Raw genomic sequence first — 22,739 nt, forward strand, 5'->3', positions numbered from 1 at the left:
TGTTCACCTCAGTTCACTTCAGTGCTGTTCTGGTTCTGTTCAGTTTGGCGGTGAAAGAGGAGCAGAGACCCAGAAAACAAGGTCTGCGAATTATATATATATTTATCATGATTTTTTTATTATTTTTTAATATATATAAATGTGATATGTATATACAATCTCTCTCTCTCTATTAATATATATTTATTTATTTAATAAAAAAGATATACATATAAAAAGTTACATAAATAATTATATAAACCACCCCCCTCTCTCTCTATATATGAAAAATTCAGAAAAAAATTACAAGTTAAAAGTCTCGTTATAAATAAAGTTATATATATATATATATATATATATATATATATATATATATATATATATATATATATATATATATATATATATATTTTAGAGAGAGGTTATATGTACATAAAATCTCTCTTTATATGTATAAATGAAGTTATTTATATATATATATATATATATATATATATATATATATATATATATATATATATATATATTTTAGAGAGAGGTTATATGTACATAAAATCTCTCTTTATATGTATAAATGAAGTTATTTATATATATATATTTTTTTATATATATATATATGAGTAAAAACGAGGAAAAGGGAAAGAAGTGGAAGAACTTACTCTATTGTACATTTTTAGGCGCTTTACAGTTCACCCTACAGGCAGATGATAGGGCTTTCAACATCAACAACGATTAAATGTAAAAGTTAAAACGGAAATCTGAACGACTAATCTTGAAAACAGAACAAAAAGGGCAAATAAGATCGATTCAAATGTATGATTCAAACATGTAAATCTAAAGGTGTTGACAGCGCAGGAAAAAAAAAAATCATCAAAATCGTGTGTTGAAATTGTGCGTTTCTTTTCTGATTTCAATTTTTACATTTGGTTCTTTTTTTTTAATCTATCGTTTTCAATGATTTCGTACAACTCTTTTTACTTTTTTTTTTTTTTTCCCCTCCAGTTCGAACTTATTATTTTGTCCCTGTTTGACGCGCCAGACTCTGGCTCTTCCCCTATTTTTGGATTTTTTTTAAATTGATTTTACTTTGCGTTCCGCCATCATCTTCGTCCCGAAAACCGGAGCGTCCGTTAACATGACGAACGCCCGAAACAATTCGACAGCGAACTAAGGAGGAAGGTGCCATCTGGTGGAGAGCACGATCGACTACAGACTAAACAAACCCCTGGGACAATGTGACGGAGCCTCGCGGAACGAGTGGTGGGCAGCGGTCCTGGGGGTCAAGCGCACACGCCGTAGGACCACATGCTCCGAGTGGTTTGGGAGCATTGATCGTTTGGATTTTTTATTATTATTATTATTTTTTTTTAAATTGTTCAGGCAGATCAATGAGTGTTAGACTATTGCTACTGCGCAAAATCCAAGTCACGAAGACAAGGTGGTCCACAGATCCCGGCGGCAGGACCAACACGGGCCATACTGAGGATTTCTGCCTCAAAAGTGCAGGGAGAACGGCCCTGCTCCTCCCACGCTGGTGAGGAGTTGTGAATATAATGCGGAATGGCAATAACTAAATGCACTGTCACACAGGTTAATGGAGAGGAAAAAGCACTGTCACGTAGCTGCATGTGTTTGGAGGTAAATTGTACAGGTTTAGAAACTTGACAATTGGCGAAAAAGAAATACATGCACTGATAAAAGGATGTTAGACCACCAGAATAAAAAAAACCCCTATGGAAATGGCACTGTTGATAAAACAAATCAGATAAAACAAATTGATGATATAAGAAATACTCATTTTGGAGTTGTTTATTGAGCATGGAGAAACATAAAATTTTTTAAACCTGGAATGCGGCCCCTCACACGTTCTTCAGAACTCTTTATCTGGCCCTTGAACCAGAGTTTGACCAGCCCCGCCCTAGGGGCTGGGGTGTAAACACAAAGGCTGCCCAGGCCTGCAGTGGTGGCGCCTTTCTGTGTCACAATTGCCTCAGTGTGGTCTGGCTTTACCCAGAGGTTAAACCCAACGTTACTTTGGTCTCACCATGTCTATCCTGAGTTGTCGTAAACTGGTCACTAATTTATTATCAGTCACCAAAGGACATCAAGAGGTGACAAGCTCAATTGACGGGCATATCAAACCCGGTTTTTTAAAGTTATTGCAACCGTGCTGCACTCGACTCTGAATTGTAATATAATTAAAGTAAATATTTACAGTACCTTGATTACCTGTACATTGTCTGAAGGCCACCCCACACTGTCCCTCAAGGAAATAATTTTATTGCATTTAAAGGCCAGCCATGTTGTCAGTAAACACTTTGCTCTGTAAAACTTTACCAGGGCCTGTCTGATCAAGTTCTCTAAATAAATATAATATTAAATGAAACTCAAGATATTTCATGAAAAAAACATTTAATTAACTGCTAGTTTTAGTAACAGGATGTGCTCCAATATAGGAAAGAGAAAGCATAAGCCTCTTCCAAGACAATTACTTTAGGGCTGCGTGGCTAAAACCTCATTCAATATGATAAAATCTATTTAAATACCTTTATTTAACCAATAGTCATCGTATTATTAAATATAAGACAATGAGGAGGTGTTCCACCATGGAGTTTCACTAGTGGTTGTATTGTTTTTCTGCAGGGTCAAGCTATGGCAGTTAAAGGGGCATTGAAAGGATTCACAACTGTTTTAATCAGTGTTATATTCAAAATAAAACGAAATTAAAAATGTTTCAAAACCAAATCAAACGTAAGTCCAACAACTACCATTAGTCAACACTCCAATTGCTCAGAACCACTAGCTATACAGAAATATAAAAAACGGGGACGGCCTGCTACAGCATCCGACCAAAGCAATTTCTTGACTTGCAGGTGTGAAGGGGTTCTTCGGTGTGCACCACTATGGCTGAAAAAAACATTCTAGGGAAAAACATTTCTTTACATAATAAAAAAAAAAATTACAGTATGAACTTGTGGCTGGAAATTCACCACTTACAACAGTAAATATTCAAAAATAAAAAGTCCCAAATCTTTTTGACTTCATCTTTGTAAAGTTGTGAAGGGTAGTTGCGGCTAGAACCGCCGCGGCGCTCCTTTAAAGGACTTTAATCCTCCAACGCTGCTTCCGCTGGAAGTGGAGTTTGTGATCTGTACAATTCTGTTCATACCAGACGAGGAATGGCTGAGGAGAGGAACACAAAAGTTCAGGCTTAGAAAACGTACTTCTGTCTCGGGCTGAGCGATTTGAGAAAATAATCTAATTGTATTTTTTTTACGACTAATATTGCGATTGAGTATGCAATTCTTTTTAACTTCTGTATTATTCACTAAACACAAGCAATAAATCATTCTATAGTATGACCTGCACGACACAACAATTGGATACAGTCAACACCAACTGCTCTTTCCTGTAGGCCAGGCCTGCGTGTTATGACAAAAGGAAATGATGCATGAATTGATATGAATAACAACTATTGAATTGTTAAAAGAAAAACTTTTGATCAAAGTAGAACATTGACCGATTGATTTTACTGATTGATTGTTCCAAACTGAAAATTAACATTCAAAAAAAATGTAGTGTTTCAGCATAAATATATTGTTTTTATGGGCAGGGGACAGGCATGAGGATGGATTAAATGAAGATAAAGCTGCCCTAGCTTTATCCTCATTAAAAAAAAAAAATCCATCTCGCCAAAAGGAAAAGCCGGCAGCCCTGGGCAGCCCTATTGGTTAGAATCTCAGCCTTTGCAATTTGAAAATTGCGTTCTATTAAATTGTCTGTTTGAATTCCATTGATCGTTCAGAATCAGAATCAGAAATACTTTAATAATCCCAGGGGGAAATTACTTAAAGCCATACTTCTGGCCATCCTTGTGCCTATACCTTGAGGGAGGAGACATCATGCTGCCCCGATTGTCTCCCATCCTGCGGCTGTCCGAGAAGCCTCCTCGCTGGGAGCCTGCTCCACCGTGCCAGTCCTTCCTCAGGCCCTGATCTCTGCTTTGACGCTCCATAACCACCTGGCGGCCAGAGCCAAACACCTGCGCGGAAAAAAAAAGGAAAGATACTTAAGGGTCTATGAGGAGTTTTGGAATTTAGGAAGTTACTTAACTTTGTTCCCCAGCCTTCTCTGCCACAGCACTTTTTACAAATGAATATTCCCAGACCACACCACTATCCAGTTAACCACTAAAATGCCCTGAAACCTCAAACACATAGAACTGTGCTTATTAATATTATTATTAATAGTTAGTGACCCACAAACAAATCTTTAAATTGAGTCACTCCAGCACGATTGGGGGCAAGCGAATGGAGGCCCCCCCCCCCTTTGTTAGAAATAAAACCGAAATAAAAACATTTTGTTAATTTACGCGTATCAGCGCCGACATCCACCAAAAAAAAAAAAATATTCTAATTAGTAAAATACTAAGCGTGTTATCAGTACTTAGTCGGACACTACAAAAGTGAAAGTGTCTGCTTATCACGGGAGGAGATAAGGAGGAGACCTTAGATCCTCCGTAACCTGCCTCCCTCCATCCGTAATAAGCACCCGTGCTGGCTGAAACTGATTAATTAGTACAGCTTCGCAATTCTGACCTTGAAACACAAGAGCTAGTTTCCATCATTTATTTGAAGTTACAAGTGAGTCCTCAATGATTATGCATTAAAATATATAGGTGATGACCCATGAGCGATCAAATCCGCCGTGAGCCGCTGTAATGGCCATGTGACAAGGTTTGCTGACCTGTTCTCCCATCAAAGGTCGTCCAACATTTCGTTCGTTATAATTGTTCCTCCCTCGACTGGCTGAGCTCCCTCCTCTTAGTGTGGGGCCAGGGCCAGCTCTGCCTGGTCGCTCTGGGCGCATACGCACGGCTCCACTGTTTGCCGTAAGGGGGAAAAAAATAAAAATAAAAAAATAGGTGATAAAAGGCCAACGATTGCCCGGGTCATTTGAATGCAGCTCAACCCATTTTATGCCCATTGCCCATTTAAAAAAATGAGCCAAAAAGGACCTCGATATACACAGAATCACTCATAGTATCACCCAAGCTGCAGCGAAATAATCATATCTACCAAGATCAGACCCACCAAGAGCTGAATAATATTCAGTAGAGACTACCACAGGGCAATGGCACAATCCAACTATCGACCAATAACGTGCCTCTCCACAAGTCAAGCATTTATTGTTATTTTGAATGTTCCCGAGTAGAGTGACTTGTGAAAATGTCTCTCTTCTGGAATGTTGTTTTTTTTTTTTTTTTTTAAGCTGCGGGACAAACATGGAAGCTGCTAAGTCAATCCTTTTCAGGTTCAATCCTGTATTTCGGATGAACCTATAACTGGCTTAGCTATGCATGTCTTTACATGTACATTAGTCTGATGTATACTTGCCATCGGTCGAGTAGTTTTATCAAAACAAACTTGAAGACTTATCGTACCGAATGTCTGCCTTGCTAGTGGCCATGCTGCTGTCGTTCTTCCATCCTCCGTGGCCTCCTTCTCTGAGGGAGCGGTTGTGTGACATGCCAGGCACGGTCACCCTGGCTCCGTCAGGCCGCTCCGGCATGGGCATGGGGCGTCTCTCATCTCTGTCCCTGCGGTCAGTGTCGCGGAGGTCAGCCCGAGCAGCAGGGGGCGCTTCAGCTCTGCGAACTGTGGTAAAGTTCTTAGGGTAGCGCTCGAACCCCGAGGCCTCTCTGTGCGGAGCAGGGCGAGTCTTCTTGGCTTCTGGCTCACCGTCAAAACGGTTGCGTCTGGAGCGCGGCACAGAGAAAATAATAGAGACAAATGTCATTTTAGTTTGACTATTTTCACTGTAATCCTGGGAAAACAATAATTAAGCACGAGGTCAGCGTTGGTTCATTCTCATTGACAAACTGAACTTTACTTTCCTGTCGAAGGAATATAAAAATGTAAGCATTGTGCTTTAAGAAAAATCACAGCGTACAACCGCCTACTTCACAGTGTAAATACTTGTACCTGTCAAAGAGGCTTGTTTGTTCAGCAGCAGCCTCTGGGAAGCGACCGCCCCTGTCTCGGGCGTTGAAGTTAGAGAAACTGTTCTGCTGGCGGTTGTAGTCAGTGCCTTGGCCAAGACGAGCCTCAGATCCAGAAAACACTTTCTTGTTCCAGTAGGAATCATCTCTTTGGCAGACACATTGAGAAATTAGTGTGAGAACTTTACTCATGAATACCACAGGGGACAGACAAATTGCATTTGTTATATAGGGGAACTACAGTGGTACTTTGACTTACGAGTTTAATTTGTTCCGTGACAATGCTCGTAATTCAATCTGCTCGTAAAGCAAATCAAATTTCCCCATTGAAATTAATTGAAATGCCACTAATCCGTTCCAGCCCCCCAAAAAAACACCACATTTTTCTGTTACGTGTTTTTAAATAAGAAAAATGCTTTTATAAATAACAAATATTATACTAAAACATAATAAAGCATAAAAGAGAATTTAAAGAAATAAACTGGTTTTATACAGTGTATTTACCTTGGAGATCAGACGACTTGGACTAACGGAAGATGCTGGCGGAGGTGGGGGGTGGAGGAGATAGGCGGAAGAGGTTGGAGGAGTTTGTTTCATGCTTTTTCAGTCGCTTTCATTTGTTGCGACACTTTATTGCTGAACTTCATTGCTACAATTTATTTATTTTCAGTTCACTTTCGCTTAACTTAAAAAAATTTGCCAAATCCATCACACGCACACCTTGCTCATGTTTTTCAATGATTTCATGCTTTAATTCAATAGACATCATCCGCTTCCTCTTAGGACTTACTTTCTTAGGATCCATGGTTTGAAAAAATAAAAAATAAATTTGGCAAAATAACGGCACAAAAACCACAAAACGAACACAAAACACAAAAGAGACGCTTCCACGGTCAGGTAACCACGTGAAGTGAAAGAGTGAGATGCAGGCTGCTGCTCGCAAATCAATACAAAAAAATCATTTTAAAAATCAACAGAACGACGGCTTGTAACTCGGAAAACTCGTATGTTAGTGTACTCGTAAATCAAGGTACCACTGTATATGGAAAAATATTAGTTGCCCTTTTTTAAAATCTTTGGATAACTGAAGTGAAGACAAAGTGTAGGCCATTGAATGCATCCACTGTATTTTGTAGTCTGCACCTTGAGTCCAAAGGGCAAGTAAAGACCATCAAATGCCTAATGCAGTCCAAAACTATGGACACAAATATTGACACTGATTTCCCCCCCCCCCCTTCTTCCTTCAATCATGGGATTTTCCCGCTCATTAAAAAAAGGTATTGTGCATATACACAGATCAGCCACAACATTAAAACCACCACTAATAACCACTAATATTGTGTTGCCACTCTCGTGCCGCCAAAACAGCTCTGACCCGTGGAGGCATGGACTCTACAAGACCTCTGAAGGTGTCCTGTGGTATCTGGCACCAAGACTATAGCAGCAGATCCTTTAAATCCTGAAAGTTGTGAGGTGGGGCCCCCATGGATCAGGCTTATTGTTCCAGCACATCCCCCAGACGCTCAATCGGATCGGACTCTAACCCTGCCATCCACATGTCAAAGTAAACGTGATTCATCAGACCAGGCCAACTTCTTCGATTGCTCTATGGTCCAGTTTTGATGCTCACGTGCCCGTTGTTGCCGCTTCTTTTGGTATACCGGTCTGCAGCTACACAGCAAGCTGCGATGCACTGTGTGTTCTGACACCTTTCTATCACAGCAACATTAACTTTTTCAGCAATTTGTGCTACAGTAGCACATTAATAAGACCATGACCCTGTCGCTGGTGCACCGGTGTTCCTTCCTTGGACCACTTTTGGTAGTTACTAACCACTGCATACTGGAACACCCCACAAGACCTTTCATTTTAGAAATGTTCTGACGCAGTCGTCTAGCCATCACAACTTGAAACTTGTCAAAGTCACTCATCCTTACGCTTGTCAATTTTTCCTGCTTCCATCACATCAACAACTGACAGTTCACCTGCTGCCTAATATATTCTACCCCTTGACAGGTGCCATTGGAACAATATGATCAATCTTATTCAGTTTATGCCATGGGCACGCTACACGACTTTCAAAGTCATCAGATCGCTGTACTGTTCACACTACACAACTTTATTTTGTGATCGGGAATCTTGCAGTCTTGTGTTTTGCACACTAGATGACTGAATGACTGAAGATCTTCCACCAGGAGGAATCCCCGACCAGTCTCAGTTCTCCAAATTATGTTTTGTCACAAAAACACCGGAAATGACGTGATTCCATGCGCTGGTCTGGATTACTTTTTGTCATTAGATTCTTGATCACTGTTTAAATAACTAACAATTAAAAACCTAGAGAAGTAAAATAGGTATGTGTGTTTCTGGCAGCTGCTCAGTGCACGCCCGTCTTCCCATCTTGAGTTCACCCTCCCCCCACTCCGTGTCTGCTCTCAATGGCTCTAGCTTGTTGCGTCAACCCCGACATGGCCAGATTTTAAACCCGCTTGATAGCTGTGATATCAGGGGCTTTGTTCGGAGCTCTCCAAAAACCTGTCGGCGAGTGGAAAATCAGACCAGAATCACATATTCTGAACTTGGCATTACCTGTCAGTGATTTTAATGTTGTGGCTGATCGGTGTATATCTATCTTAGGTGTCATCTGGTGAAGGCTACAGAAACCCTTGGTTAAAAGGAAGATCATTTTTTTCTTGCATTATTCTTTTGAGTTTCTACCATAGCCATTAAAGTGAAAAAATCAACAATGACATAAGGCATTTGAGCAAAGAAATACAAAAATAAAATTGCAGGTTTTGAGAATAATATGTAGCTCCCTGATTGGTTATTATTTTGTCTATCACTTTGTATAATAACGGTTCAATCCAGGAGTGTTGCAGCACTGTTGACAGCTAATTTTGTTCAGACTGTGGCGGACTGCCAGTAACAAACATGTTATGAGCAGGCCACAGACTTCAGCGGTTATGTTTTAAATTCGGTATTTCTCCAAAGATTGTTTTACATTGACTGACTATTTGTAATTTCACTTGTATTACCACACTCTCTTGGAACCTGGCAACATGGAAGAACCTAAAACCATGACCACCAAAGAAAGTGAGGCTTTCACGCCAAAATCCAGTATGCATGTACCTGTGTTCCACATCGCGGCCCCTTTTCAGGTTGTTTCTTTTCTCCTGCTCGTAACGGAGCTGCTCCTGTTTCCTTCGCAGTTGCTCGCGTTCTCGGGCCAGTCGTTCTGACTCCTTGCGCCTTTCCTGAATCAAAATTTGCAGAGAAAGAAAGCTCTAATGAGTTTTATGTATGCAACCCAGCAATTAAAGAGTCAGTATAATTTTTTTACATTTCCGGATGCCACCACCATACAAATGGGTACGAATTATAAATTAAAAAGTGTGTTAATTCATTAACAAATTACATCACTGTATGATCCACAAGATAAAATAACATACTAATGATTACTGCAGTATTAACTTATATTTCCTCCAAACCAAATTGGTGCAGATACTTATTTAATTATCATTGTTTTTTTAAATGCATGGTAACTTGAACGTTGTAAACTGTACCTGTACAATACGGAGGCTCTCTCTTTCCAGCCTCTCCCTTTCCAAGCGCTCCCTTTCAAGTTTTTGTCTTTCCATCTCAAGCCGTTGGCGTTCCCTGAGGAGGTTCTCTCTTTCTTCGCGCTCCCGCATCAGATGAATGCGTCGTTCACGTTCTGCCATCTCACGCCGCCTAAAAGTATAAAGGAAACGCCAAACTAAAACAGATATATAAAGACGTAGTTTTTATTTGAGGGGAAAAAAAACGGGGGAAACAAAGGCTGGGTAGAGTTTGATTTCTTCTCATTGTAGTGGTCAGGGTGATATCTATCTATAGTTGAGTATTTGGAATAATGGGTTGGAAGAGAAGGCCACCTGCGTAACTCCACGGCCCGGCGGATACGCTCCATTCGTTCACGCATCTTCTGCTCCTTCATCTTCTCAAAGGGAAGAATGTCTGTGCCGCCGTCTTTATTCTGGAAAGGCCGTCTTTCTTTTATCATCTGTAACTGTAAGATGACAAGCAATTTAAGGCCAAATCAACAACAACAAAAAAATGCAAATAAGTCTCATGCCAAATATTGCAAAAGTGTAAAACCTCTTCGGGAGGGAGGAAACATCTGGGTCGCCGAATATTATTCATTACATTGGGAAAGCCAGGCTGAAAAGGGACACAATCATATTTAGCATTCCTTAATGTCAGTGAATCCTATTACTCAATTTTAAAACATAAATAATAATAATGCTACAAATTACTTTTTCAAAATTTCTCCCCCTTCTGAAAGGTTGTCGCATTTTGTGGCAGTTGGGATCTCCTTTGGGATGATTCACCACCACCGTTCCAGGACTCTTTGTTCCTAAAAAAAAGTAAACAAACAAAACATTTTCAATCCACCTGCGCACACACATGGAAGAGAAAGTTCTTACATTTCTACCTTCTGATAACACAATGAAACTTACGAGTTTGCTTTTTATCATCTTTCTTGGAGAAATCTTGGTCTGAGCTGGATGGATCTGTCTCCGACTTTCCACTTTTAGACAAATCATTGTCTTTTTCTGAAGGTTTGTCTGACTTCTTATCATCGTTTTTGGATAAAGGTGAGGTTCTTTTAGAATAAGGAAAAGTATAGGTCTTTTAGGTATTTTTCTTTTTCAACTGAAAGCAATGGGATTTCTTTTGCAATTTTTCCTGTCACCCACTTGTTATTTGATTTTATTCCTGCGGAGGTGCGTTTGTCACTTGATTTGCTGGAGCTCGTTTTGTCCTCTGTTTCCTTCTTTGACGGTTCTTTCTTGAACGGATCACTTTTTGCCTAAAAACACAGCGGGAATCGGTCACATTTTTTAATAAATTGAAATGCAGGTAGCATAATTAACTCTGGAGACAGATATGGATAACAATACTGTACAATCAAATGAGAGAATGTTTTTATCACCAAGCTGCTTCCATTCCAATGTTTTGCTTGCCAGCTCACCTTTTCAACATATATCTGTTGTCCGTGGAGGTCTGTCCTATCCAGGAGGGAAATGCAACGGGCCACCTCTGCACTGGAGGACATTGTCACCAAGCCGTAACACTTCGCTCCAGGACTGCGAGCATTTGTAACCACTTTGGCACTGAAAACCTGTTTGTAAGAAAGCATCATGAAGGTTTCATGCAATAAACATCGTATGCACCTTAGAAAATCCTAACATTTCCCTCAAAATGTTAAGGTTCATCATGTGTAATTGAACTGAATTGATGCCACACGTCACATTTTCACAGCAGTGAGGCATGGAATGACTGGATGGTAAATGAGAAGCCTTGCTCTACCTTGCCATATCTTCCAAACAGGTTCTTCAGATCAGCTGCTTTGCTGTCAGATGAAAGCCCGCTCACCCATATGTTGCGAGAAGAGCTGTTGATGCTGCTGCTGGTACCGCCTAAACATATATATATAAAAAAATCCTTAGATTCTTAGAATTTCCTTTAGATTGCAATTAATTAAAACTAGCTCATTATGGTCTTCACCTTTTTCATCCTTTGCAGGTTTTCCATCTCCATCTCTTGAAGAGCTACAAAGTAAATTTAGCAACAATGCGGAAAGACGTGAGCACAAGTAATTGAAAACCATAACCATAAACCATTTTGTTAAGACATTTTATGGAATAGAACATCACATTAAGTATTTTTCAGGAAAAACAAATATCCCCATAGGCAAGGCGTGGTTTTGGACAAATCTCTGTAAGGCTTCTTTCACTGCTTTTCCACTGGTGAGATGGATCGGGCTGCAGCCAATTAATTCCCTCGACCAATGATATCTTCAGAAGTGTGAGCAACTTCACTGCGAATCGTTTCGGGAAAAAAAAAAAGAAAAAAAAAATCTGACATCACAGGGACTAATGCGCTTTTACAATGCCTTGTGTAGGAACTGGAAAAGGCATTAAAAGTGCTGGAAAGATGAAAAGTAACAGGTGGGTTTTTCCTCTCCTGGTAAATGCCACATTCTACTCAACTTCAAGGAATACATTATAGTAGTAAATGCCAGGATGAGGTACATCAGTGAACGTTTCCCTTACGGAAAAAAATGAAAACAAAATAAAAAAAATCTTGAGGCTACCCACAATGCTGCGTTCTTAGTGAGCTGGAACTTGGTAGTAGTAGTATCAAAGAACTGACATAAAGACAAACCTCTTTGCTTGACCTGACGCCCCAGTAGAGGAGGGGCCTTTCTTCCCAGAATCCTTCTCCTTGTCTCCCGTTTCGGCTTTCTTCAAGGCCTCTCTGCTCTCCCTCTTCGTTGGCTCAACCTTGGGTCCATCGTCCTTCTTACCATCTCTATGGCCCTCTGTCTCTTCAACCTTCTCGTCATCATCGGTGCCGGTTGCAGCAGAGGCCTCTGGGTCGTCAGAGCCCTTCTCAGTGTCTGCATCTAGGAGTTTCACATGTTTACCTGTTTCCAGGAGATCATCGCCATCGACATCTAGTGTGATGGCATCGTCATTCGGGATTGAGACTGATAGGTGATCGTCCTCAGCGTCTTTAGAGGCATCCATGGCTTCAGCATCCATCTCTGCTACGTCGGGCTCCCCATCGGCTTCGGGTTCAGCATCCACCTCGGCCTCGGGCTCTGAATCAGCCTCAACCACAGGATCTGACTCCTGTTCAGCCTCAGCCAGGGTCTCTGCCTCAGACACAGCCAGGCTGTCCTCACAGGTTGCAGGCTTTGAATCATCGTCAATACCATCATCTGTTCTAGTTACATCTGAGGGATTTAATGAGGATAAACATGGCAGAACACAACTTTTAACAATATGTCGTATGTCACTTGATCTAGAAAGTTTAACAGAAAGAAAATTAAGTATTAGTGGTCATCAAGGGCGTAGACACCACAGGGAGAAGCAAAACACACATCTGTCAGTGGGGCTCTGTTCTTCTTTCTTGCTGCGACCAAACTTGGGTCAAAATCCTTATAGATGAGTTTGCAGTTCTGATGACGTCTCAAAAAGGTCTGGAAATTCTCAGGGAGTAACAACCTTGGTACGTGGGGTCAAACGTCATCACTCCAACAGCCAGTTCTTCCATGAGGAGAAATTCTGGACAGTCTAATAATATGGCAGGTCATCCTGATGGACATCTTCTACATCTTTACTGCCATGAACAGATGTCCTCAATGTCTGCCTTAACCAGCAGATTTCAGAGTTTGTAAAAGGAATAAAAAATAAAACAAATCGGATCAAATTCACCTAGCAGTGTCTTGCCAAGTTGAATATATAATCTTTTCTTTGGTGTTAAATGGCTGCCGTGGCCAAGTCCCTGGGTCGTGCTCTTGTTGAAACGCATGCCGTGTGGTTTGTGCAGTAACAAAGGAGAGGATGCACACTGATTAGTTCCTTCAGCAGCCAATCAATGCATGCGTCTTGAGCCTGTAACAACCATCCGACTTAAAACCTCTGCACCACATCTTTAGAACCAGTTCCAAAGTGTTGAGCAGGGCCTGAAATCTTGACGCTTCCATTCGTATGCTGGTGAAAAATGAGTCTTCCAAATAGCAGAGAAGTGTTTGATGGCCTTAATGTGTTCTTTGTGCCATTTATTGTTGCATGGCTGAGATGACGCCGATGGTGTTTCCGAATCCCTCCCCCGGGGATTACAAAGTACAACCTTAGCTTATGACCAACGCAGCAGATGAATCCTACAATGGAGTAAGTTTCCATGGCTTCATACTAAAAGCGCTACCTGAAAAAAAATATTGGAAATTAGCAATATCCCTCACGGCGAACACAAACATACCTTTTTCGGATTCATCCTCCTCTGTGTCCTGAAAAAAGATGAATAAAAATGATCATCAGGCTCTTCCACTCAAGTCACTTTTTCTTCTTGCCCTCTTTGTCAATTTGTATTAGTAATCTGTATTTTGTGTAATCTGTTTCATACATGTTCAAGAGATTATTTGTCACATACATACACATACGGTTGTACATATATGCAGTGAAATGTCATGACACCCGGTGATTACGCACAAGCTCAGAGGCCTGGGTGGAAAAGTGCCCAGGGAGTCTCAAAAAGTCACAACCGAGTATGCCACAAGCGGACGGTCCCCAGCCAGTGATCTTTGTGCAGACAAATCCACAAAGAGTTCCATATCATACTGAAATTTACAAGAGCGGTAGTAGCAGGATCTGGGCAAGGTGAAGAAATAACGGCTATAGCTGCCAAGCAGTCATGTGGATCTCCATCGTCAGTGGTGGGGAGAATGGTAGCTGGATTAAGAACAGTGCGTCGTTTCAAAGTAGGCTTGTGCAAAATTCCATTCAGCGATCGCTGAGGGGCAGCAATTGCCAGTGACGATTTCATCAGGAAGGAGGGTTATGCACATACAGCAGTCGTATTTACCAGCACAAAAGGGAATATACATAGGACAAGACCGTATTTATTGAAAGTGCATTGTTGACGTGCCACACCTTGATTGAGACCATTTTCCCTTCTACTTTATCTCAGCTATTGCCCTGCAAATAAAAGCCAAATTGTATAAAAAGGTAAAAATCTGATCTGATCACCTCTATGGACACATGACTGCTGTTTTACAATAGACAATTAATCCTATTATATAATTATAGAACCCAGAATCGTGATTGTGTAACCTTGCCCATAGGTTGCCTTTAGGCTTTCACATATTCACTTTGTTTTTAACAGAATGATCACAAGAGGATTATCTCTCCTATCATGTGAAGGACAAATCAACCCCCCTCCCTCCCATCATAGGATAAAGAAACCCCAAAAAGTCTGCACATGCCTTTTAGCATGGAAACATTTTATGTCCCTGCCAGGGCTCGAGAGTAACGGCGCCCCGTCGCTAGTCCCGAAGATAGAAAATGTGTTTGGGACAAGCAGGGATGAAAGGGATTTTTGTAAATATAGCCCCTTTCCCACATGGAATCCGTAACATTGCTGGATAATAAATATCTGGAAAAGGCGTTAGGTAGTGATTCTTACATAGGCGCCTTTACGGAAAAGTTCCGTATGGAGTCTGTTCCCACCTAAATTACTGTTTATGGATACATTATGTCATTCCTGCCCAAGAGGTATCTAATATCATGTGAGACTAGGCAACAGAATCGGTTTTTAAACCAATGCTTCGCTTCCCGTCTCCACCACCCCCTGGACACATTAATCCTAAACCCCAAGTTATGAAATCAGTCTGATTGTTTTCAACCAGTCCTACACTCTCTGCCTCTGGAAAATGAACTTTCTCCACCCATTCTCCCTGTCCCTGTCCGTTCACACCTTTTTTCAGCTCCGCACTGCGGTGCAGCCGGAGAGCAAGCGAAGCACTTGTGCCCTATGTCCTGCACGATCGCACAGCACCCCTAACTGTAAAAGACCTGTCTAGGGTCTGAGTGGCATACTGAAGAAGAAAAATAATAAAATGTAAGACTATAAAGACCTGTCTCCGCAGGTCTCCACATGTTTCAGTTTCTCGTCTTTGCAGCAGAGCGTCCCGGCTCGGACTCAAACATTTTTAAGAATGTTTTTTTTCTTCTTCCCGAAAACAAATATATATTTTTTACATTTGTTTGTTATATATACACTGGTAAAAACCCACTATTTTTGCTTTATTTTGATTCCGCTCCAGCCGTTCTTTACAGAAATGTTACTGCTTCCATTCCCGCACACTTCCATTCACAGCTGTTCTGGCAATTTGCCGGAAATTATACTACTTCGAGAGTGGGGAAATTTACGCAACATCCGACACCAGCTTCCTTTCCCACATGGGGCCAATAAGGAACATTGCCAGTAGATTTACGGCTTTCAGTGCAGGTGGGAAAGGGGCTTATGTATGACCATCGCTGGAAAATAAACTGAACAGAACACTGACTACATCGGAGCGTGTCTTCTCATGCTGTTACTATAGATATGGTGGATGGCAGAGTCCTGCTGTGTGTGGCTAACGTAGCTAACAGAGGTAATAAAGCTCAGTGCTAATGGAGCAGAGTTCCTTGTCAGAGGAACATGAAGTGTTAAACAGTGGGCTTGGGCGAGATTCCAATCGGCGATTGCTGGGGGGGGGGGGAAGCGATCGGTGGGGTTCGCACACGCACATAGAACGTTATGTAACATGGAAAGTGCGGTCTCCCTATCGCAGAATGCAGGAGTTATTATTTACACAAAAACATCCAGTTTTTACTCAATTAAGTCTCATAGCAAAGCAATGGGGAGACGTGCGTCCCGACAGGGGGAGTTACACACATGTAGGAAACAAACATTTTAATTTTCCATCCAAGTGAGACACTAAGGAAATAAAATACATCTAAAAACTCTCTATGAGATTATATTATATATTGCTATATTATTATCACAGCATTTGCATATAGAGCGGCAGGGAGGGAGAGGCAGAGGGAGCGAGACCCTTAATCGTAAATCGTCCCAAGCCAAATCGACTGTGAACTGCAGTTTAATGTGGCAACACAACAAGTTTACTGTTATAATGTCAAGGTTTCAAAAAAAATGATTCAGAGTCCAAGAGGACTGGATAGGAGTCCACAGAAGAGCAGTAGACTTCTTGTTTACTGTAACACCCAAAACTCTCTATGCAGTCCCAGCTCACTCTCTTTTATGTTCTAGAGACTGCCCTGACTCTGGGACCCCACATATACCCCCATGGTGGTCATCTGACTGCCTAACGACAAATAACATTGCCTAATTGAAAATAAACATTCACATGACAACATTTACTGTAAATAAATGTACTAAAGTACTTCAGCTGTTTGGAGTTTGCAGGTAAACATACTTTAAGTTCAGAGTTAAGACACTTTACAGTGTATAAGTTATATTTTACCAAACTTCTGTCAGAGACTCCAGTTCTGTACTGACGTTTGTGTGCTGACAACATTTTCATGGTGTTTCAATATGTCACAACCATATAGGATAATAACAAAGTTAAGAAACAACATTTTGATTTTGGGACGTTTAAATTCAATTCCGAACTGTTAAAATTGTTTGACAGGACGGTTCTGGGACAGTGAGGGAAAAAGTTAGTCTGGAGCCTTGGTACCTACGATATCTTTTTCAAAACATTTTTCCTCTCCACTGCAGATTACAAACATGAACAATGAGCATATTTTTTCTGGTAGGATTTGTTCAGTGGTTAGGGCTGCCCTCAAATAGCTGACGAGATGAGTCTTATTTGACCAAGTTTTTCCATTGGTTGGTTGGTCTCAGGGGAAAATGAAAGAAATGAGATTCGGGAGCTCCGCCTTGTCAAAATTAAACCTTAAAAGGCTAGAGGGCTTTTAATTTAAAACAAATTCTAACAAAAATAAATGTTCAGTCTCCTTGCTGGTTGTTACAACACAATCAGGAGAATAATTACAGCATTTGATGGTAATTAACAGGCGGCTCGCTTCTTGTGAAAAGGTTCATTCTTGTTATTGTGTTGGTGTTATAAATTAAAGTTGATAAATTAACTAAATTCTCTGTCCCCTTGCTGAATTTTCCGACACATTCAGAATTGGGACGTTCCTAAGGACTAATTTCCCCGACGCTTAAACGGAAATTTATACTGAAGACTCGTCGACTAGTCTAAAAGTCTGAAAAAATATTGCATATATCATAAGATCCATTTTAAGGTGTTAATCAAATTCTTCAATAACCAAATCGTATTTTAGACGCTCCGACGGACCGGGTGGAGGCGGGCTGGTGGTGCGCCCCAACCCCAGGGGGCTGGGGATGGGGTGGTCCCGGGAAGTGCCGAGGTCGGGCGGAGTGGTGCTGTAGAGCCTGCGGCCTTCCCGGGTATCCCCTCGTTAGGGACTGGGTCGCTAACAAGGGCATGCTGACAACGGGAAAACAATCTTCTGTACGCCACATTTCCGTGCAAATTATGACAATATGTAATTTAAATGTGTACATTAATAAAATAATAATAGGGGCAAATAAGTTTAACCGATTTAATGATTAACCGGTGAAATTAACAGCCGGCTTGCTTCGTGCGCGCAGATCTCGTAAATTACATTTATATTTTAAAGGCTGGTTATAAGGTTTTGTAATTATCTGTAATGTAGCCTAGCGTTAACAATGCTAGTTATAACATTCTTTCTGAGCCCTGGAACTCAAACCATTTTCTGATGCCCCAAAAATATATTTGAATAATTAAAATTAATATCATAAAGGTGCGACAATTTGTCAACTAATAGCTTGAACTGACTACTTACAGCTGACTAGGAAAATCTTAGCCCTAGTGGTAGTGCACAACTATCAAAAGCAAAATTGCTTTAATGAAATACTGGTTCAAACGAATTTCTTGCTTGTCGCATGGACCTCTGACAAAACAGTCGTGGCATTTTTACACCATTTGGACTGGTCATTAGGATGAGCCCATATTTAAATGTGACGTGAAGAGGCTTTGAGAACTGAGTCAAATACAAATTACCAAACGTACGCTACACTCACCTTGGCATAGGAGTCTTCATCAGCGGTGTTTTCTGTGTCTGAATCAATTCTTTTCCCTTAAGAGTAAAATACAAAAAGACAAAGAGTCAAACTTACATTAGCTCAGTTAACATTCCTTGTTTCCAATCAAAACAAAGTTTAAACATTACCTTTAGCCTTTTCACTTTTCCTTGTAAGTACATCTGAATTCAGTGGGATTTCACTATCATGATCACCACTTCCCTCCTCCAGAGCCTAAAAAAATCAGAAGAAAAAATGATCACTAAGTATTTTGAGAAAATGAAGTTTAAAAATTCAAAAAGGTTAACAAAGTTGGATATGAAAATACAATAGGTTAAATAACAGTTTTAAGCTGTTCTGTGCCATAAATTGACTTTTGATGAAAAAGTATTTTTATTGTATTTTCTTTGATATGCCATATTTTTAATTTGATCCATTGCATTCATTTTTGTTAGATTAAAAAGCAATACATTACAGTTATTTTTTTCTTTTTAAATAACCAAGCTTTTGGTTACATTGATTTGCTATTAAGTATGGATCATTTGAGAGCAAATGGAGGTGAGAAATTAATTGTAGTCCTCGACCAGTGTTTTTCCAACCGCAGTTCCCCAGGATGTCACGATTTTTTTTTTTTTTTTAATTCCACTCCTTAAAATAAATAATGGAAAACATCTCTTGTGTTACAATATCAAAATTGCAAGGCTATACTAAATGATCACTTCCTACTTTACCAGCTCTTTGTTCATCATAACAAGCCCTGTGCTCGTCATTCAACCAGCTCTGTCTCAATCAGAACAAGCTCCAGTTTCACACTGAAAGTGGGAACTATTAATAGGCCGTGATGATAACAACAGTTCTACATGTTTGTGACGTTTTAGTGGTTAGTGGCGTTTCCATTGTGAGAAGTGTATCGTGGTTGAAAAACGGTTGGGAAACACTGGTCTAGAAAGGTCAAACGCCAATTATATCAGGGTTTTCGTTGTAAACAAACAAAAGCAGTAACAACTTATTTTAGATTTAAAAAATATATAAATAAATAAAAATCGTTCAAACTGCGCGTGTTAAGCGAAAGTGTTCCTTCTCTAACAAATGCCATTGCCAATTAGCGTCAAACGGATGTGAAAGCGACATTTATGAATAAAGTCTTATATCGTGCAAACACATTCCAAGTGGTCGAAACGGGTCTTAAGCCAAGACATAAGCCGCTGCACCTTCCATGTGTGGGTTACAGAACACCCAGAGCCCACTTACACCACCGGTCTTGCACGGTCAACACGCTGACAACACAAACATGCACGGCCAACACGCTGCTCTTATCTTTTCGGTTTTAAAATTAACTTTGAAGTCCGAATTAGCCTGGGTCAGTTCCGTTGCATCGCCTTGACCAACATCCTGCAGATGACAAACCGAGATTTACATGATTTACCCGCTTCAACCTCGTGGCCAAGATACTCTTCACGCCGGATACGTCCAAATTGATCCGTTTGAGCTCCGATTTAAGATCAATTACTCGCAAATCTGCGATTTTCTTTGCCTCAATGGAAATGGCACCCGACGCCATTTTAGCTCAAATTGTTTTGCTGGTGCGCGCATGCGCCGACGCTTTTTGACCCCCACCGCCACAACGTCCCCAATTTATCAAGTTTCATTCCTCAGTAAATTGTGCGTCGTGCACGCACCGTGGAATTATCTAATTTTTGCAAACTTGTTTAATCGCAAAGTATCGCCGTCAAGCGACTGCGGGGATTTGGAAACCACTCGCAATGCAGGACCCACCCCGCCAGAGTACAGTCGGTTTCATGTTGCAGGCTCGATATCCAGCTTCAAAATGCAGAGACTTTTGAACCAGGCGGCATTTTAGCACCTGACACTGCAGCACAACCAAGAGCTCCGAGTGCAGTCGAGCTAAATGTTACAGTTCATTAAAATGTCGGTGCTGAACATAACGTGTGAAGCGATAAGATAATGTCACTTGGGGGATAACTGGAGCCCACCCCAACTGACAGTGGGCATAAGGCGGGGGGACAGCGGGGCAGGGGCCCATTGCAAGACCACAACACATTCACTCATTCGCAATTTAAGAATCTCTGATAAGCTGCATGTTGTCAGAAACGCATTAGTCAATTTCCCAATAACACGCTCATAGACAGTTAGAAACATTAAGTAAAAATAGTGTGAATCCATCAAGTAATAAAATACTGCGAAGGCCAGATTCAACAATGTGTTATATTGGCAATGGCAGAGGAAGGAAAAGTGGCGAAAAGTTAAGAGAATGAGTACGTTATGACAGCAAGGAGAGAGAGAAGGGAGAAAGCCTATTTAGGCAACACAACCACCGCATCACACACACACACACACACGATTCATATACCATCCAATACCAATCATGCCCCAGCAGTATCAATTTCAAATGTTTGGGTGGTCACTCATCACATTTCATTTGCTGTTCACACACAGTTCATTCCGAGTGGTGTGGACACACCTTTCGCTGTTTACATTTGGGTTGGGCCCTTTGAAGCTAGTGAAATGAATGAAAACACCCAATAAGAACAGACATAACAAAATCTTGGGTCAAAAACAAACATATTAAAGGGTCGTTGGTGGCACCACAAGCTTTGACGTAAGTTCCAACCAATGCAAATATATTGCGCACATATGCAAAACAGAATTTTCATGAAATGGGCATTGCTCTTATTAATGAATATTTATTTTAGTGCTGAAATGGTGTTGTCATGCTGAAAAATACAACCTCCAAAATAAAACAAACTTCCAAGCGGCCTATAAACTAAGTTCTATGGCCTATAAACAATTGTAAACAAAACAACCATAATAACGAAACCATTTTAAATGCACGGTCAGCTTTTCTGTGACATTTTCGATTTAAAATGAGCTCACAGTAGGAATTAGCCTGAGACACATCACAGTTCGACCGCATCACACTGACCATCCTGCACAGAGAAGAGGCTGAGATGTGCATGATTTGTTATTTACCTGCTTCAGCCTTGCAACCAGGACACTCTTCACACCAGACGCGTCCAAACCCCTTCGTTTGAGCTCCGATTTAAGATCAATTACTCGTAAATCTGCTATTTTCTTTGCCTCAATGGAAATGGCACCCGACGCCATTTTAGCTCGAATTGTTTTGCAGGCGTGCGCATGCGCACAACCTCCCCCTTTGACCCCATCCTCTTACTTTATTCATCTTTATTAACCAGTGACGATAAATTAAACAACGTGGGAACCGTGAAAGAGGTTTATATACCCACCATCGTGAAAAATGTGGGTCTCAACTTTTCTACATTTGTATATGTAAAGGTGTCGCCCGTTCCACAAGAAATAATTGAGCGCAACAATGCAATAAATCAGCGCTTTAATAAAAGATGAGAAAAGCCCCCAATTCTTGCAAGCTTGCCTTTACAGGTAGCCCCACTTCTTCAACACACATCTGTCTGACTTGGAACCATGTGCAAATCATGCACAAAAGCAGGAACATTCATAAAGGGTGGATAAAGGTATTCGTCTTGTCGTGCACTATATTATAAAACTAGATTATATTGTAAATCTCTTTGCCATGCAGGCCTGGGACGATAGTAGTTCCTAATCTGTGAATTTGATTTGTTACGCATCTCTGATAGAAAATACAGCAGCAAGAAAAACCGCAGATCATTGCTTGTTCGTTCTGGGAAAGAAACGGTCTGGTCTGATTATGATAAAACGTAATTTATATCAAGCACATCCCTCACCTCAATATTATTTTTTTTTGTGGAAAATGTGATCCACTTATTGATATATTTTTGTCTGAAAATATATTTTTTCCTGCTACACGTCTGTCCGTACAACCCTCACCAGGACAAACTCCTTGTATATGAAAATGAACTGCATATGACAAATCAATTGATTCTAATAGAGGCATCGATGAGCTAGACCCACAATAAATCGAAATATAGAATTATTATACATGATCATATATTTTTTATGATATGTACACAATTTATATTATATGTATAAATGTTCATATTATTATTATTTTTTTATTGTTATTATACAATTGTTTTTAACCTTTCAGAGTTTTTTTCCCCCAAATTATAACAGGCTTGCATGAGTGCTATTGGGACTCGTTTTGCAGTAACGGGTATACGACATACGCTCTGTGTCGACATCATGATTTCCAACATCTGTGTCACCGTGAATGACGCGCAATACTCCAGAGGCGTGAAATATGTAACTAATAGGCCGTAGCGAGCTGTCGCAAAGTGTCGTAAAGTAGTCGCGGTGGGGTTTGGCGCCC

General features: G+C 40.6%; 1 protein-coding gene across 4 annotated transcripts; it reads right to left on the reverse strand.

Annotated features, from left to right (window-relative positions):
* Positions 1 to 1,792: 1,792 nt before the first annotated feature.
* Positions 1,793 to 21,577, reverse strand: LOC307228046 (SAFB-like transcription modulator; the record flags this gene model as incomplete). 4 transcript variants are annotated; one of them, XM_079997541.1, is made up of 21 exons in its annotated part: positions 1,793 to 3,162; positions 3,864 to 4,021; positions 4,726 to 4,861; positions 5,423 to 5,737; positions 5,964 to 6,128; positions 9,110 to 9,234; positions 9,544 to 9,712; positions 9,895 to 10,028; positions 10,118 to 10,180; positions 10,276 to 10,376; positions 10,480 to 10,625; positions 10,720 to 10,832; positions 10,995 to 11,144; positions 11,333 to 11,442; positions 11,531 to 11,574; positions 12,191 to 12,764; positions 13,793 to 13,820; positions 18,452 to 18,507; positions 18,601 to 18,685; positions 20,934 to 20,969; positions 21,443 to 21,577. In XM_079997541.1, 21 exons carry the CDS (start codon positions 21,575 to 21,577, stop codon positions 3,054 to 3,056), a joined length of 2,952 nt encoding a protein of 983 aa, XP_079853667.1. In that variant the 3' UTR covers positions 1,793 to 3,053. The 4 variants fall into 4 exon arrangements, 3 of the variants coding, with proteins under 3 accessions (XP_079853667.1, XP_079853669.1, XP_079853668.1); XR_013844072.1 differs by lacking the exon at positions 4,726 to 4,861; XM_079997543.1 differs by lacking the exon at positions 20,934 to 20,969.
* Positions 21,578 to 22,739: the final 1,162 nt, after the last annotated feature.

This window comes from Zeus faber (genome assembly GCF_960531495.2).
Source record: "Zeus faber genome assembly, chromosome: 3".
NCBI lineage: Eukaryota > Metazoa > Chordata > Actinopteri > Zeiformes > Zeidae > Zeus > Zeus faber.